General features: G+C 43.4%; 2 protein-coding genes across 4 annotated transcripts in view; one reads left to right on the forward strand and one right to left on the reverse strand.

Annotated features, from left to right (window-relative positions):
- Positions 1-3,054, forward strand: part of ANKRD26 (ankyrin repeat domain 26) — a 48,312-nt gene extending 45,258 nt beyond the window's left edge. For both annotated transcript variants that reach the window (NM_001287187.2, XM_015281044.4), the window contains one exon: positions 1,722-3,054. In NM_001287187.2, the coding sequence (NP_001274116.2) occupies positions 1,722-1,870 (149 nt within the window). In that variant the 3' untranslated portion in view covers positions 1,871-3,054. The remainder of the gene's footprint in view (positions 1-1,721) is intronic.
- Positions 3,055-8,413: 5,359 nt separating this feature from the next.
- LSM8 (LSM8 homolog, U6 small nuclear RNA associated) lies at positions 8,414-14,964 on the reverse strand. Of its 2 annotated transcripts, none has more exons than XM_025147609.3 (4): positions 14,859-14,964; positions 13,219-13,259; positions 12,117-12,244; positions 8,414-8,848 (listed from the first exon to the last, which is right to left on the reverse strand). In XM_025147609.3, the coding sequence occupies exons 1-4, from the start codon at positions 14,887-14,889 to the stop codon at positions 8,806-8,808; spliced, it is 243 nt and encodes an 80-aa protein (XP_025003377.2). In that variant the 5' UTR covers positions 14,890-14,964; the 3' UTR covers positions 8,414-8,805. The 2 variants fall into 2 exon arrangements, with proteins under 2 accessions (XP_025003377.2, NP_001383196.1); NM_001396267.1 differs by having other exon boundaries at positions 8,414-9,615.
- Between the last annotated feature and the right edge of the window lie 688 nt (positions 14,965-15,652).

Here is a 15,652-nt window from a genome sequence, read left to right on the forward strand (position 1 = left end):
TTGAAGCAGGGAGCCCTTGAGAGTCCAGCTGTTGCTTCACAGCTCTTCCAATTTGCCTGAATAGACAGAAACCCATTGCCCTGTATCCATTTGCATTTTCACATAATTACATGTCTAGGAGGAGCTGTAGTATTTGTTTGGTCGGGGGATCTTGTCTGAAAAAGGTTGATGGATGGAAGTACAGAAAATCTTTTTCTGCTTTCACTGAAGACATGTTCCCTTGGAGGAAAGAGGGTTTAGCCAGGGAAAGTTAAGAAGATGTCCTACAGATGGCTGTGTTAGGCTGAGCGACTTGTGGCTGGACTATAGTACAAAGGTGTTTGTATTTTCCAAATCCTGTCACTTTTGATCTGATCACAATGAATGTGGAAGCTGTTTTTTAGGAGTAGTGTTCTCAGGTCAGCATGGGGCTAAATTTACCACTGGTTTGAGCAAGTGTTGTTTGTGGATTCCCTGAAGAGGAGAGTTGTGGTCAATGGCTCAGTGTCCAAGTGGTGACCAGTGGCAAGTGGTGTTCCTCAGGGATCTGTGCTGGGATTGGTGCTATTTAACATCTTTGTAAGCGATATGGACAGTGGGATCAAGTGCATCCCATCAAGTTTGCAGATAACACCAAGCTGAGTGGTGCAGTTGACACGCTAGAAGGAAGGGATGCTATCCAGAGGGACCTGGACAGGCTTGAGAGGTGGGCATTGCCAACTTCATGAAGTTCAGTAAGGCCAAGTGCAAGGTTCTACAGCTGGGTCAGGGCAATCCCAAGCACAGATACAAGTTGGGTGGGCAAAGGCTTGAAAGCAGCCCTGAGGAAAAGGATTTACAGCTGTCGCTTGATGAAAAACTCAACATGAACCAGCAGTTTGCGCTTTCAGCCCAGAAGGCCAACTGTATCCTGGGTCACATCAAGAGAAGTGTGACCAGCAGGTCAAGGGAGGTGATTCTGCCCCTCTACTCTGCTCTCATGAGACCCCACCTGGAGTATTGCATCCAGTTCTGGGGCCCCCAATGCAAGGACATGGAGCTGTTGGAGTGGGTCCAGAGAAGGGCTACGAAGATGATCAGAGGGCTGGAGCACCTCCTCTGTGGGGTCAGGCGGGGAGAGCTGGGGCTCTTCAGTCTGGAGAAGAGAAGGCTCAGAGGGGCCTTTTAGTGGCCTTCCAGTACCTGCAGGGGCCTACAGGAAAGCTGGGGAGGGTCTTTTTATGATGGCATGTAGTGACAGCATGAGGGAAATGTCTTTAAACTGGAAGAGGGTAGATTCAGACAAGATACTAGGAAGAAATTCTTTACTTCCTAATTTAAGGGTGGTGAGACACTGGAACAGGTTGCCTAGAGAGGCTGTGCGTGCCCCCACCTTGCAGGCATTCAGGGCCAGGCTAGATGGGGCTTTGAGCAGCCTGGTCTAGAGGGAGGTGTCCCTGCATATAGCAGGGGGAGTGGAACTAGACAATCTTAAAAGGTCCCTTCCAGCCCAAACCATTCTATGATTCTATGACCTCTGGAATTTCTTTGTCTAGATTTAGAAGTTGTGTTGACTGATAATTGAATTTCAAAAAATGTTTCTTCCTTTGTGCCTATCCTTTTGATTTTTGTTTTCCTTGGAAGTTTTTAAATCTGTCTCCAGAGTGTAGCCTGTTCAGTTACCAGTAATGTTTTTATAGTGACTTGTTTGACTCAATCTACTGTAAAAGTAGTATCATGAATCTTGTTTCTTTTCTCTCCAGCCACTGCTGAACTTGAAACTGGATCTGCTGGAGCTTCTCCAATGGTATCTACTGATGGATCTTCAAGAAATCTCAATGTTGACCAGGATCCCCTTTGCAGAGCAATACAGGAGTACCGTGATGTTTTAACCAAAAATTATCTGATCTAAACAAAAATTCAAAGGGAGAAGTACTGGAAATCATTTTGTTTACATAGGATGTCTATGATTTCCCATCCTGCAGCTTAGATGTGGAAACATCTTTATTGCAGTTTGAATATAAATTCTAAATGTATTAAATAGGTGTCAAGCACTCTGCACTTACCTGTTGGTCACTGAGGTATAGTTGGTTTATTTTGCACTCAGAATAAGAACCATATCTATTTTTTGTTACTATCAGATTGAGTAATGTTGATTCTTGAGCTTGACAGAACTGTCAAAATGTTTTTGATGCATTATTTTGCTCCGCTCGTGTTCCATGTTTTAACAAAAGCATTCCCTTTGTTCTGTTTAACCCTTTCACTGTTTGTGTTAGTGTTTCCAGTGTTATTTTAGTGCACAGGAGGTTATTTGTTTGGCTTTCTGCCAGCTGTTTCAGTCCTGATGCTATGAATATTTCTGCTGATTAAGTGAAAGTTTTACCAGTGTTTAAGCTGGAGAAGAATGCACTTTACATTGCTGTCACTGTTACGCACCTTGGGTTTAAAAATACTGTGAGTGTGTAGTAGTGCCAAGAAAGCTTTAATGTGATCTTTTTGATATCTTTGGTTTGGTATCCATGTTGGATTTTGCATTAGAATTTGATTCAACTTAAGACATTCATAGCTGCTAGATCAACCCGTGATGAACCTGAAGCTGTTCATACGGGGAAGAAGGAAAAGTAATATTTCAACCTTCCATCCAATTGGTACTTAACACTATTTGTGGGATGAGACAACTTTTTGTTGCTGCTAACAGCTGGTGATACGGTAGCTGCAACTCAGGTGAAGGGTAATGCTGTGGGACTTCATGTCTATAAGACAAGCAGTTTCGCTAATGTCAGGAAGTTATGTGTTACTGAAGATCTGCAGTAGTCATTCCTTGTCTACAAAATTTGCTAAAATATTACACAACAAATAAAGTCAACATTCCAGAGACATGAGAATGGCTATACTGAGGCAAACAGAAACTGGAAGAAAAGATTTTTACCCACTAATTTGACAACTTGAGTTAACAAGCAGTGAGGAGATGAAATGAATGTTGCTGCAACTCTCCGCTCCTTTTTATATGAACACAGTTTTGTGACAATAATACACTGTATTTAATCCCAGGTATTATGTTCCAACTTGGTATTTAATAAACTTTCATATCTAGTATGTCTTTGTTTTATTCTGTTAACCTTCTTGACTTTGCCTTCCACCTCATTCCTTGCCTCTGTGACTTGCTACAGCTCTCCTCTGCTCACTTCATCTCTGCTTCTGGTGCCTTCAGCCTGATCTGAGATCAGGTAAATGGCCAGCATGCATTTGTGTCCTTTTCCTCCTGGGGTACTTGAAGCATGATTGTGTAAAGATAGGGGACAAGAGTAGAGGTTTTGCTAACAATCACTTTCCAGACTCCTACATTTTAGAGTAATTCTTTCTGTGGTCTGAGCAGAAGGTGGTGGGCGAGCTTCTGGTAGTCATGAAAGGCTAGTGAATCCCACAGCTTTGGATCTCATGAGGATCTGAACAATTTGTAGCCTGCTTATGGCAAAGGTGTTAAGAATTTTGTCTGGACTGCACCACAGCAATCAAAGAGGAGCTCACATCTTGGTACATTTTAGCATCTCTCCACAGAGAAAGCAGGTGCAGAAAGTCATGGCCTTCACTTTGTTATTTTAGCAAACTCATATATGACCTGTTTTAAGTTTGTTTTTTTTTTTTTTTCCTAATATGCTTCTGTGCTGTTGGTTGTCAGTAAGAGGGAAAGATTCTTGCCTAGCAGCACAGAAACTCAGTGTTGGCACCTAGCATAACAGGAGTTGGGAGCAGCTACAGTGGGGCAACCAGCTACTAGTATGATCTTTGATGTCATAAGGTTTGTTGTCATAGAAACTAAGGGATGTATGCTTGAAACAAGTGTGGAGAGGTGTGATTTTAACGGGTGTGCTGAACCACTTTCTAGTTTTCAGTGATGATTCATTAATAGGAAGCCAAGGATAAAGTCTTTGTTGTAAACCTGGCCATGTTTGTGGGGATCTCTGGGGCCTTTTCTGCAGAAGGTTGGCCATCCCTTCATGAGACGGCCTCAGGTGGCCCTTTGTGCTCTCTCCAGCTGGGACAGGAGCCAGGTGGAAGAATACCTGCAGCAGAGTCCACTGTACTTGGAAGACACTCGTTGGAAGGAGAAGCCATGAGATTCATCAGTGGCCGAAGCCCTTGGGGTCTTTCTCTGGCAACTTTCAGCAATTCCAGCCACTGCGCCCTGGAAGCTACTCCAAATGCGGCCACACGAGGTCAGAGTATAGCAGAACAATCCCTCACCTTACTGGCCTCCCCTCTTCAGTTGCAGCCCAGTATACAGCTGGCCTTCTGGGCTGCAAGCACACGTTGTTGGCTCACGTCCACCAGAACCCCAAAGTACTCCTTTACACCTTTCTCCCGTTCTTAAAAATGAGAGTAATGATTCTGTGATTCCCTTTTCCAATCACTAGGGACTCTTCAAATATGATGGAGAGTAGCTTGGCGGCCACGTCGGCCCATTCCTTCAGAACCCCGGGATGGCATGTTGTCCAGCCCTAGAGACTTGTACACATTCAGTCTCATGAGGCAGTCTCAGACTTGCTTTTCTCTTACAGTAGGAGAGATTTTGCTCCCCCAAGCCCAGCCTAGAGGTTCGGGAACCTGGGAAACCTGACTGATGGTAAAGACAACAAAACACTGTACCACACACTTCTCTATGTCTGTTAAAGCCAGTTCTCCCTCCCCATTTATCAGAGGGAGTACACTCTCCCTGGTCTGTTTCTTCTGACCAGTGCACCTGTAGACTCCCTTCTGGTTATTTTTTAACTACTTTTATAACAGTAGTTAACTCCATCAACTGTTTTAATTCATTTCACATCAAAGACTGCTTGCACTCCGATCCTAACAATTTTAACTTAAAGAATCATAAAGCTGCCTTTACAAAGACCTCAAGCATTTCCAGCTCCTAACTTAAGCTGCATTTGTGCCTGATGTGCATCCAGGATGAGGTGGGACAAGCCGTAGAAGAAACACGGTGAGAAGCAAGAAGGCAGTTTCCGTGTATTTGATGAGCGCACGCTTTGCACTTGGGGTTTAATCATGGAAATCATTCTGTGTGCTTCTACCACTAATGAGCTGATTGTTAGCAGAAAGGTGGGACCCGCTCCTATTGACTGTTTACATCTTCATGTGCCCTGTTTTTGAAATCGAGTTCCAAACGAGCTGAAGTTCTATTGTGTGATATTTCCTCTGTAGCATCGCACGTTTTCAATCAGCATCAACTCCTCGGCCATAATCACTTCCTCCTTGGCTTCTGCTCAGCACTGCACGGTGTCTCACTGCAGAACAGAGCCTCCATGGGCTGCACGTGTCAGTGCAGTGCTATAGATAAAATGGCACTTGGGTTGCAGTTGATAAGAAGAGTTCTTAATTACCGGAAATGAAAATGGAAACCTCAGCATGAAATGAAATAATAGCGTTTTGGTTTTTTTTTTTTTCCCCTTTACATATAGCTATGTGTTTTTGCTGGTCTTCTGCACTCATGTTGCTTTTTAAGCAATTTTGGGCACCTGTCACTGAGGACGTTATGTCACCTGCACGCTCCATCAGTGCAGACGCTCACCATAACCCACCAGAATCTCTGGTTGCACGGTTAGCAGAAACACCTCAGCACGTATCTGCATACAGCTTTCTGTCTGCATCGTAAGCTGAGCACGTTGCGTCTGTTCACGAGAACTTAGCTCTGATGAGTGCTGCCGTACAGCTGAATCCTGTCCGCCTCCAACAGGCTGCTGTCCCACTTCTTCCTTCTTTTTGATGGACTTCTGTTTCTCTGATTTTTCCACCTGTACAATTTCCATTCCCGTTTCCATGTAATGCATTGTCATCATCGCTATTGGCAGAATTTACACTGATGTCAAGAAAAGATAAAGCTAGAGTAGAAAACAAAACAATGATAGCGAGGAGGTGGGGGGGAACGACCATTAATTGATGCTTCAGGGAACAAAAACTGTACAAGGACTGCCCTCCTCCTGCCCTTATGTCCCCATGAGTAACCAACACCGTTTATGTCAAAGTGCACTGAGTTCAGTGTGGAGTGACATTTCTTGGCACCCGCTCAGGGGCAGCGTTACTGATGTCAGACTAACAGCAGCAACACGTTCACCACAAGTCCCCGAGTTCCTGGAACGTGCTGCGAGGTCCAGGAAGGAAGATATTACCGTCTGGATAAGGTCAGGCTTGCAGTGCAGGCAAGCGGCTCTTGGCAGAAGTCTGAATGCTCTTGTTTTCACCTTTGGTTTCTACCTTCCTCAGCAGAGCTTTTATTTTCTTCAGGGAAGATGCTACTACTGGAAGAAATGTCACCATTTATGTAATTACTGTAAATATTACTGTAAAAAAAAAAAAATCCTCAAGACAGTATTACATGCAGGTGTGGGATTTTCAAGGCAAACACGCGACTCATTATCACCTTCTGCCACATGTAGTTAAACTAAACCTGGTACAAGTTTCCCCTACCTCAGCTCAAAGCTTTGTATAGGTACCACTTTCTGACATATACGGCTCTTTGTGTATTTTTTGCTTGTGAATACTGGTACACAAAGCATGCCTTCTTTAAGGAATGGACAGCTGAGGCTCATCAATATCACAGCAACTGAGACTGAGGAACCCTCTTCCACTCAAAGTAAACTCATGGATATTTTTTCATGGTTCTAATCCCTACGCAGTGCACACAACTGGAAAGCAGGAATAAAAATACAATTACTAAGAATGAGCCAAGTTGCATACACTGCTGCCAGACACGGAGGCAGAGCTGCAATGGTGCTTGGCTTGCAATGCTCCTTGGCTTGCGCTTCCTTTGGTTGGCACTGTGGCTCCTTAAACCCACAGCCTGAAAGATGCAAAAGAGGCAATGTGTTCACAAATACTATAGACCACATAAATCTTGCAAGCACAAACCATGTCATTTCATTGGCATTACTCCCATTCGGAGTTTCCAAGTCTCTTCTAAGAGGCTTTTACTGTGTTGAGAAGTGCCTTCAAGGTCACTGTGATTTAATTCCTAAAGGAACATGACAAATGCCAAGCCATGAACTGTCAGCCATGGAATCAACTAAATCCACTCTCACCAAGGCATTGAGAACACCAACCTGGTATTCAGAGGATCATTTCTATATGAACCTGCAGAGTAAAATTCTCAGTGGAGCACAGCTTCACCCATCAGATGGTAATAGGTGGAAAAGCATCTATTCACTCATACAGAACTGGTATGTTTGTTGGGAAGGTAGTATACTGATGGAATTGTACTAGGTATATCATACAACCTGTTTTATCTCCAGATCTAGCTCAGCATGTTTGATACAGATCAAGCCCAAGGCCTAAGGATAACAGGCCATAGTTGACAGCACGGGATGAGCTGGACAGAAGGCCTCCCTTATCAGAGTAAGTCCTCAAAACAGAATCCACATTCTTTCAACCCATATACCATGTAATGTTTGAAGAATTTTGCAGAGATGTGGACACGGAGGCTCTGCACACAGATTGCAATTAGGGAGCTTGCCCTTCGACCATGAAGATGGCTTCTGTTTTGCTTCAGGCACACCAAATGAATTCAACACATCTTTCTAGAAGCCAGCTCAGTCATTTCACTGGAGACATCCTTTTCCAGTACTAGCCAAGATCTGTCCTTTAATTCCAAGATGTCTTTCAAATAAACAAAAGGAGGAAGTGACCAACGTCAGACAACGCAGGAAACGTAATGGATTATGACGATTACCTCCAATTCAGTGTTACTTCCTTTTGTCCTCAGCATCATCTTCCTCCATCCTGCTCATTTTTGTAAAATCACTTTGTTAATTTGCAAGGACACATTGAATTTTACTCAGTTATTTGTTATTTATCAGACTCTTGATTTTGGCTCTTGGCAGGAAAAGCCCATTTTCAAGAACACTGTGAATAGACACCTTCTTTTGTATTTCAGTAGGACTCTCCATGTACTCTGAGGAACCATCTGACAGTCATAAGACCAGCAGTCAGTACTCACTGAGAGTACCTTCAAGCCTGAGAAACGGATTGTTCTTCTTTGTTGAGTACTTTTTCCTCTGGTGAGAAAAAAAGACTTCTTGTGCAGAAAATACCATCTACCACCTAGGAAACATTTTCTTTTCTACATCTGTACAGAATGAGAAACCACAGGAACCTTAGCAGCTAGCCAAGTGGCACACAGCAGCGGGCATAGCCCTGTCCAACACAATAATGGTTGGTGGTTCTCTTTTTCCTCTTCCAGACTTCTTCCAACATCTGAGGACATAACTTTTCCTCTCAAAATTAAGCTCCAATTATTTTATTCTCGTCTTTTCTCTCCTCACTACCTTCAACAATTTTGCTGTTAGCTGCCACATAGTTTTATCTAGTTGACATACACACAAACATCACACTTGAATTTTCAGCCTGCTCATCCTTTGGGAATTAATTCTCTAGCATTTTTAAGAATAAGAAATGTGAGGTCATATTTTGATATCCATTTTCTGCTTTCAAACCCATTTATTTTTGCCAGTGATCCACTTCATAATAATTTTTCAAGAAATCATTAACTTCCACTGGTGACCTATTCATAGCTTACTCAAAGCACAGGTTTGATTAAATAAAAATGCTGTATCAGACTGGTTACAATTCAACTTCCTGCATCTAATACAGTTTTCTTGAGAGCTTCCTCTGCACCATGCCCTTGCAGGGACCTGACAATCCATTGTAAAGCCTAATTTTACTAGGCTACAATTTCATCTGTGTAGTTTTTAGAAGGGTAGCAGGCCTTTGGTTTGATTTAAAGAACCCCATTCTGACCAGTTCTCCTGTCTTTGATTTCTTCACCAGCGTACCGTACATACCCAGCACACTCTTCGGTCAAATCCAGACCAAAACCAAGAGCACCAAATGGAAATAAAATCTGGTGTTGAGACAGAAACAAAATTTGAATGTAAGCCACAAGTAAAAAATAATCTTAACATTGCTGCTGTCCACGTGTGTAGGTAACCAAACTTCACAGCTGACAGTTTAAGTTGTCAGACAGAACTTCACTTCTGAGTAGGCTCCCTCCTGGCAGCACTGAGTTGCCGTTTACAATCCTAACCAGACCCGTGAGCAGGCCATTCTTTGCCTACCTCGCTGGAGAAGATTCAGCTCAGCAATGCACAGCCTATCAACCTATTTGGACTTTGTGCTGCTGGCTTTCATCAGCAATCTTTTCTGAAAGGGAGGTTGAAATCACCTTTCTCACCTTCTCCAAGAATGCGTGAGCACCCACATTTATGCCACCCTGTAAGCAGAGACACATTACCTTCTTTGAACTCTATAGCAGAGCCCCCTATCCCAATATTACTTGAATTTCCCAATATATATTTTGCAGTGAAATCACACAGCATGAAATCTCCAAAGTAAGTTCAACAAGAAACATACTTAGTAAAATGTAGAAACTTTAATTTACATGTGAAACTACAACATATTCATAATAAAAAAAAACTGATGACTAAACAAATTACGCACAATTTGTAAAAACTGTTGAACATTGTTAAATAGGTCTGTACAACCAAAGATTTACAAAGTCCCTGTGCATTCTCTTCTTTTCAATGCACAACTGAATTTAAGGGTTCTGCTCGAATATTCCCTAAGTCAAGAGCTGAATCTGTCTCTTCATCAATCTCACCAATGACAGCACTGTAATAAAAGAACAAGTTATCATTTGTTAAACTCCTCCGATGCAAACCTGGAAAGTGAAGACTTTGTTCTTTTGTTTAAATGTAATTGTAGAGCTCTATCACTTAAACATCAAATTTTCAGGGTAATCTCCCACCTCATTATACCATTTCAGCAATCAGCTGACTCTACAGCTGTGCCTTTTCCACACTGAAAAGCCTCTGTCTATTCAGATTTTCTGTGACATATAACATTTAATACCTCTGGTTATTCTGACTTCTGCTCATTGTGCATTTTCCTACTGCAGCCCTCTAAAAGTCATGGCATACCAGGTGTTTACGCAGTGATACAATGATGTCTGCTGTTCTATTATTCTTCCTTATCCCAATATATCCCAAATCCCAAGTATTTTTCCTTCCTGATGCATCAGTACTTACAAAGAATTAGCCACAGACAGGACGAGACTGAGTTCAAGAGTAACACATCTCCATAAGGGTACTGAGATTCTCATGATGATTGGCAGATCAGAATGCCAAGCAGCTTTCTCAATGCTATCACTGACTTGATCTTCACTATGTTGGCAACTCAGACAACACAAACTGTGTTTCTCAGCTGAATGTTCAAGAACTGACAGCATGAATGCTAATTTCATATTTGAATCCCTTTAGAACTCTTGGATGAAGAAAACCTCATCCTGGATCAACATCACTATTAACGGCTTTTTTCAAAACAACTTTTCAATTTAAAACATTTCCTTAGATTAAAAACTGGCTGTTTTATCACAGCATAAATTTCATGTCAACAAACAGAGATTTTTCATCAGATCTCATTCTCCTAGATGTAGAAGAAATAAAATCTGCCGTTTTTGAGGTCTGCTTCATAGTTTTTGTAGAGAAAACACATATGCACTTAAGATGTTTGTTTTTAAAACAGTTTTTGTTCACAATCTTTAATAAAGTTGTGTTTGTTTTTTTAAGGATGCATAACTTCATAGCATAAATATATTCCCTATTTTTCCCTTTGACTTTATTCAGTAGTCCTTCTCCCTCCAACAATCTTCACTTGCTTTTGAAACATACTGAGTTTTTCTGATTGATGGTGCATACTCATAGCAGGCCTCTAGTATGCAACTTTAACCACACTAGAATGCCTGGAAACATTTTATCCCTTGATTGTTTATTTTTCAATAGCTTCCCCACCTTCTCAGAGTCTCTTTTTTTGAAGCTAAAGTTTCCCACTCTCCTCTTTACAGAGGGCAAACATTGGTGTGTTAATATTTGCAGGAATACAGAAATATTCCTTCTAATGAATATATTCATGTTTTTTCATAGAATCATAGAACAACTTGAGCTGGAAGGGACCCCACGGATCACCAAGTTCCATCCCGCTTCCCACAAGTAGGACCACCAACCTTCAGATCTGGTACTAGACCAGGCTGCCCAGGGTTCCATCCAACCTGCCCTTGAAAACCTCCAGGGATGGGCCATCCACAGCCTCCCTGGGCAGCCTGTGCCAGTGCCTCACCACTCTCTTGGTAAAGAGCTTCCCCTGACATCCAATCTAAACCTTCCCTCTCTGAGCTTTTTTTGTTATAAGGGTAAAGTCAAAAATGCCATGGACCTTCCAGAATAATCTGTTTTCTCAATGACACTAGATAAACACATCTAGATATAAATCTCAGTCCCAACACTTCCCATGAATATCCCTTAGAATTAGAAATGAAAACTCTTACCTGTGCTGGCATGACCAGAAAATAAATAAATAAATGAAACTATGTACATACAGATATGTTTTCAGAATGCTGCTGCAAAATTCATCTTCCTAGCAGGCCCATTTACCGGTGCTTCTTTCTACTGCTCTCGTGGCCTCCCCATATCATCAGCTCTGCATTTAATCAGCTTTTCTGCTCATTGTGTTGTGGCATTTGACATCAAATGTCAACTTCCCCCCTCAATCTGCTGCTACATCAGCTTTAACTATCAGTTGCTACATTGTCCAGTCTGAAAATCTGAGCATTTTTTAGAATATGAAGCATTCCCTTTTCCCTTAATGCTTATCTTAATTCTCCCTCAGTGTCCCTAAATAAATCCTATTAATAGTTAACTTTGTGTACCAGATTGCTAATTTGTTGCACACAAGTTCTGCCTTATCATATGTTCACTCTTCTCTCTCTTCCTCTGTATGACCCTGCCATACACAGACTGGAATAAAGTACATCTACGCAATGCCTAGACTTAAAAAACAAAAATGCTGAGCTTCTTATTGACCTGGTATGTGATCTGGTTAATTTATAGCTTAGATATTCTAGACCAACAATATCTTAACATTACAATGCAATCACTTTTGCAACAGAAGCATAGCTATTTGCTACTTCAGATGCCTCAGCTTTGATAGCTCTATCAGAGCTATCCTCAGATAGAAAGATGCAAGATACATGACTGCATATGCATGTAAAAATACATACATATATATGCACACGCTGAATTTGTTTATTGGTTTAAACAAAAACATGCTCTACTTACACATTATCACCTCTTACGATGTATAATCCCAGCACTACTTGCTCAACTCCTTGTGAAGAACTGAACACTCGTTCATGGCTTTCATCCAAAATCAGGTTAATGGTCTGATCAAAACCTTTGAGGGTTCCCTGAGGGGAAAAAAATAAGCACACAATAATAAAGTTTTCCAACTGCCTTTTAAATTTGTATCTTCACTCCCACTGATATCTTAAACAGCAAAGTGACAATATTAAGGTACTAAGGAACAGATGCTCTATTTAGGTTTTAATGTTAGTCTTTAAACACAAACAGCTGGAGAAGAAAACTTTGAAAATGGTAATCAATTTAAGCAAAAAGTATCTATATTTATTACTGAGGGTTCACACTAACAGCTACATTATTTAGTATAAGAGATAAAGTTTTATTTAGGTCCTCTAGATAACTGATTTCACAGCTTTTAGTCTTCCTTGTATGGAAATCTCATAGAATCATAGAATAGCCTGGATTGAAAAGGACCACAATCATCTAGTTTCAACCCCCCTGCTATGTGCATGGTCACCAACCACCAGACCAGGCTGCCCAGAGCCACATCCAGCCTGGCCTTGAATGCTTCCAGGGATGAGGCATCCACAGCCCCAAAACCTCCAGTAATCCAATGTTAAAAATAAAGTCACAGAACAGAAAGCTTAAATTCTTACATGCTAAACAGTACTGAAACCATTTTTAACATGCAATTTTAAGTAGCATCTCTTTAAAGAAGGTTAGCGTGGTTCCACAACACTACTCAACAAAAATGGAAGACACACAAAAGCTGCACTTGGAACTGTGACAGTGTTGATACCACCTTAATGCTCTGGCTGTGGCTGAGCAGCACTAATGTCGCACCAAAGCAGCATCCAAGCCACCCTAGGCCAGCAGGACAGGGGCAGCAAGGCACAGGAGGGAACACAGCACTGAACCAAACTGACCACGGCGTATCCCACACCATGTGACATTACGCTCAGCCACAGAAGCTGGGGAAAGGGCAAGAGAAGGAAGGCTTTTGTTGTGAAATTGTCTGTCCTCCCAAGAAACTGCTAAGTGTCCAGAGATCCTGCTTTCCCCCCAAAAATAAATGTCTCACCACAATCATTCTTCCATCAGAAGTTATTACTGCGACAGTACCTGACAGAGTTCATTAAGGAAGCATTTAGAGATATCTGAAATAGAATCATTAACATCTTCTGTAGCATCCACGTGTAATAAGCTCAAAAGAGTCAGACAAGCCTGCCACAGGCTTTTAAAAACAGATAACATCACCACTCTACATTTAATATAAACATCTGACAATAAGTCTTGACAACCTAATTTAAAGTTTCAACTCCCCCAGATACATAGAATTGCATACAAACATGAATATTACAAAAGGAATCATAGAATCACGGAATGGCCTGGGTCGGAAGGGACCTCATGGATCATGAATCTCCAACCCCCCTGCCAGGCAGGGCCACCAACCTCCCCATTTACTAGACCAGGCTGCCCAGGGCCCCATCCAACCTGGCCTTGAACACCTCCAGGGACGGGGGTATCCACAACCTCTCTGGGCAGCCCGTTCCAGCACCTCACCACTCTCCTGGTAAAGAACTTTCCCCTGACATCCAACCTAAATCTTCCCGCTTTCAACTTAAAACCGTCCCCCCTTGTTCAGCTGTTATCTACCCTTTCAAAGAGTTTACTCCCTTCCTGTTTATAGGCTCCCTTCAGGTACTGAAAGGCTGCAATGAGGTCATCCCTCAGCCTTCTCTTCTCCAGGCTGAATAAGCCCAGCTCCCTCAGCCTGTCCTTGTAGTGGAGGTTCTCCAGCCCCCTGATCATCTTTGTGGCCCTCCTCTGGACCCTCTCCAACAGCTCTCTGTCTTTCTTGTACTGGGGGCTCCATACCTGGACACAGTACTCCAGATGGGGCCTCACAAGAGCAGAGTAGAGAGGGACAATCACCTCCCTGTCCCTGCTGGCCACCCCTCTCATGATGGAGCCCAGGATACCATTTGCTTTCTGAGCTGCAAGAGCACACTGCTGGCTCATCTTAAGTTTGTCATCCATCAGGACCCCCAGGTCCTTCTCTGCAGAGCTGCTCTCAAGAAACTACAGCTTAGAGTTCAACTCTCTTCCCATTACTAACTGTGCTGCCCCAGAACAGGAATTAACAGTTTTATTAACAAGACGGACAGCTATTTCAGACAAGGAGCTTGAAAACAGTACAGCAGCACAGATCCTGACTGTGGCACTCCACACCCCTCATTCTGAAGCTCTAATTTCCCCAGTCTGATCATTACCCATTCATTCTTCTAAATGATGCTGCTTTAGCATTTTATTGTTTGTGAATAAAACTGGAAGAGACAGGTTGCTAAAACAAACAAACAAGAAAAGCCTTGCAAGATAAGGATTCTAGGAACAACAGCACATGGCAATTGAGGAAGCGATGTGAAGCTGGCAGCTAAATACCCACTATGTGCCCCATGAGGGGATGGGCCCATTGCGGATCCCGCTCCTCACCACGGCATTAAAGTAACAAACAAGCAGGCAGCACCAGAGGCTACTGAGCCCTCTCAGACACCTAATTCTGTCCGCCACGAACAACCACAGGAGACCCAAGCAGCGCGATACGGCATGGCCGCGCGGTGCCGCCAACCTGCACCCAGCCTGCCCTCATATCAGTGAGCGCGAAGGAGAAGAAAGGCTCTTCCCCGCCACCCCTGGGCCATCCGCTAGGCAGAAGGATACGGTTGATGTAGTTCTCCAGAGCCGACGTCATGGCGGCGTCTCCCGCGCTTCGCCTCACACCAGCAGCGACGTTCCCGGCACCGCTCACAGAACTACTTCCGGCACCGCTTGCAGAACTACTTCCGGCACCGCTTGCAGAACTACTTCCGGCACCGCTTGCAGAACTACTTCCGGCACCGCTTCCGTCGTGCTCCGATGACGCTCCGCCTGCTGCGCAGCCGCATGATCCCTGCAGGACGGCGGGAAGAGCCCTGTCTGGCCACTGCGCACGCGCGGCGCCGCGGCGGGACTGGGTTTCAAACGGCGAGCGGCGGGGAGGGGCGAGTGGGCTGTACCAAGTGCAGCGCGCTGAGGGGGGCCTGGGTGTCCACCCCCCTCTCCGTAGAGAGGCGGGTGGGAGCGGAGCAGTGCTACTGCGTCTGCGCGCTCAGGCGAGCTTCTTGCCTCGGCTGAGGCGGGAGTTTTGCGTCCTCGGCGCCTGAGTGCGTGTGGTGGGCTCGGGTGTCGAATGTCCCTCCTGAAGCATCGCTATTTCTGATTACGTTGATTTTTGGTGGTTTCATTTCTGCGCTTCGTAAATCTTTAACTGCAATACAATCTCATCTGTTAATAATTGGAAAGTATTGTCAAGTGTTTGAAAGACATACTGGATATTCAGAGTTGCCTGGTTTATTCCCCTTTCTGTAGATGAAGCTCTGAATAACAGAGCACCGTCCTTTGTTCTCACAGAGCGATATAACCCTATTAAAAAGAAAGATTCTGGAGCAAAAGGTGCAGGCACGAACTGGGAGAAG

This window comes from Gallus gallus, chromosome 1, assembly GCF_016699485.2.
Source record: "Gallus gallus isolate bGalGal1 chromosome 1, bGalGal1.mat.broiler.GRCg7b, whole genome shotgun sequence".
Lineage (NCBI taxonomy): Eukaryota > Metazoa > Chordata > Aves > Galliformes > Phasianidae > Gallus > Gallus gallus.

What these genes read in the sequence shown, in the direction of transcription:
- LSM8 (NM_001396267.1), bottom strand. Translation starts at nt 14,889, where the DNA reads ATGACGTCGGCTCTGGAGAACTACATCAACC. An exon ending in TCTGGAGAACTACATCAACC is followed by an intron (nt 13,260 to 14,858) that starts GTATCCTTCTGC and finishes GAACTCTGTCAG; the next exon opens with GTACTGTCGCAGTAATAACT. An exon ending in ATCGTAAGAGGTGATAATGT is followed by an intron (nt 9,616 to 12,116) that starts GTAAGTAGAGCA and finishes CTTTTATTACAG; the next exon opens with TGCTGTCATTGGTGAGATTG.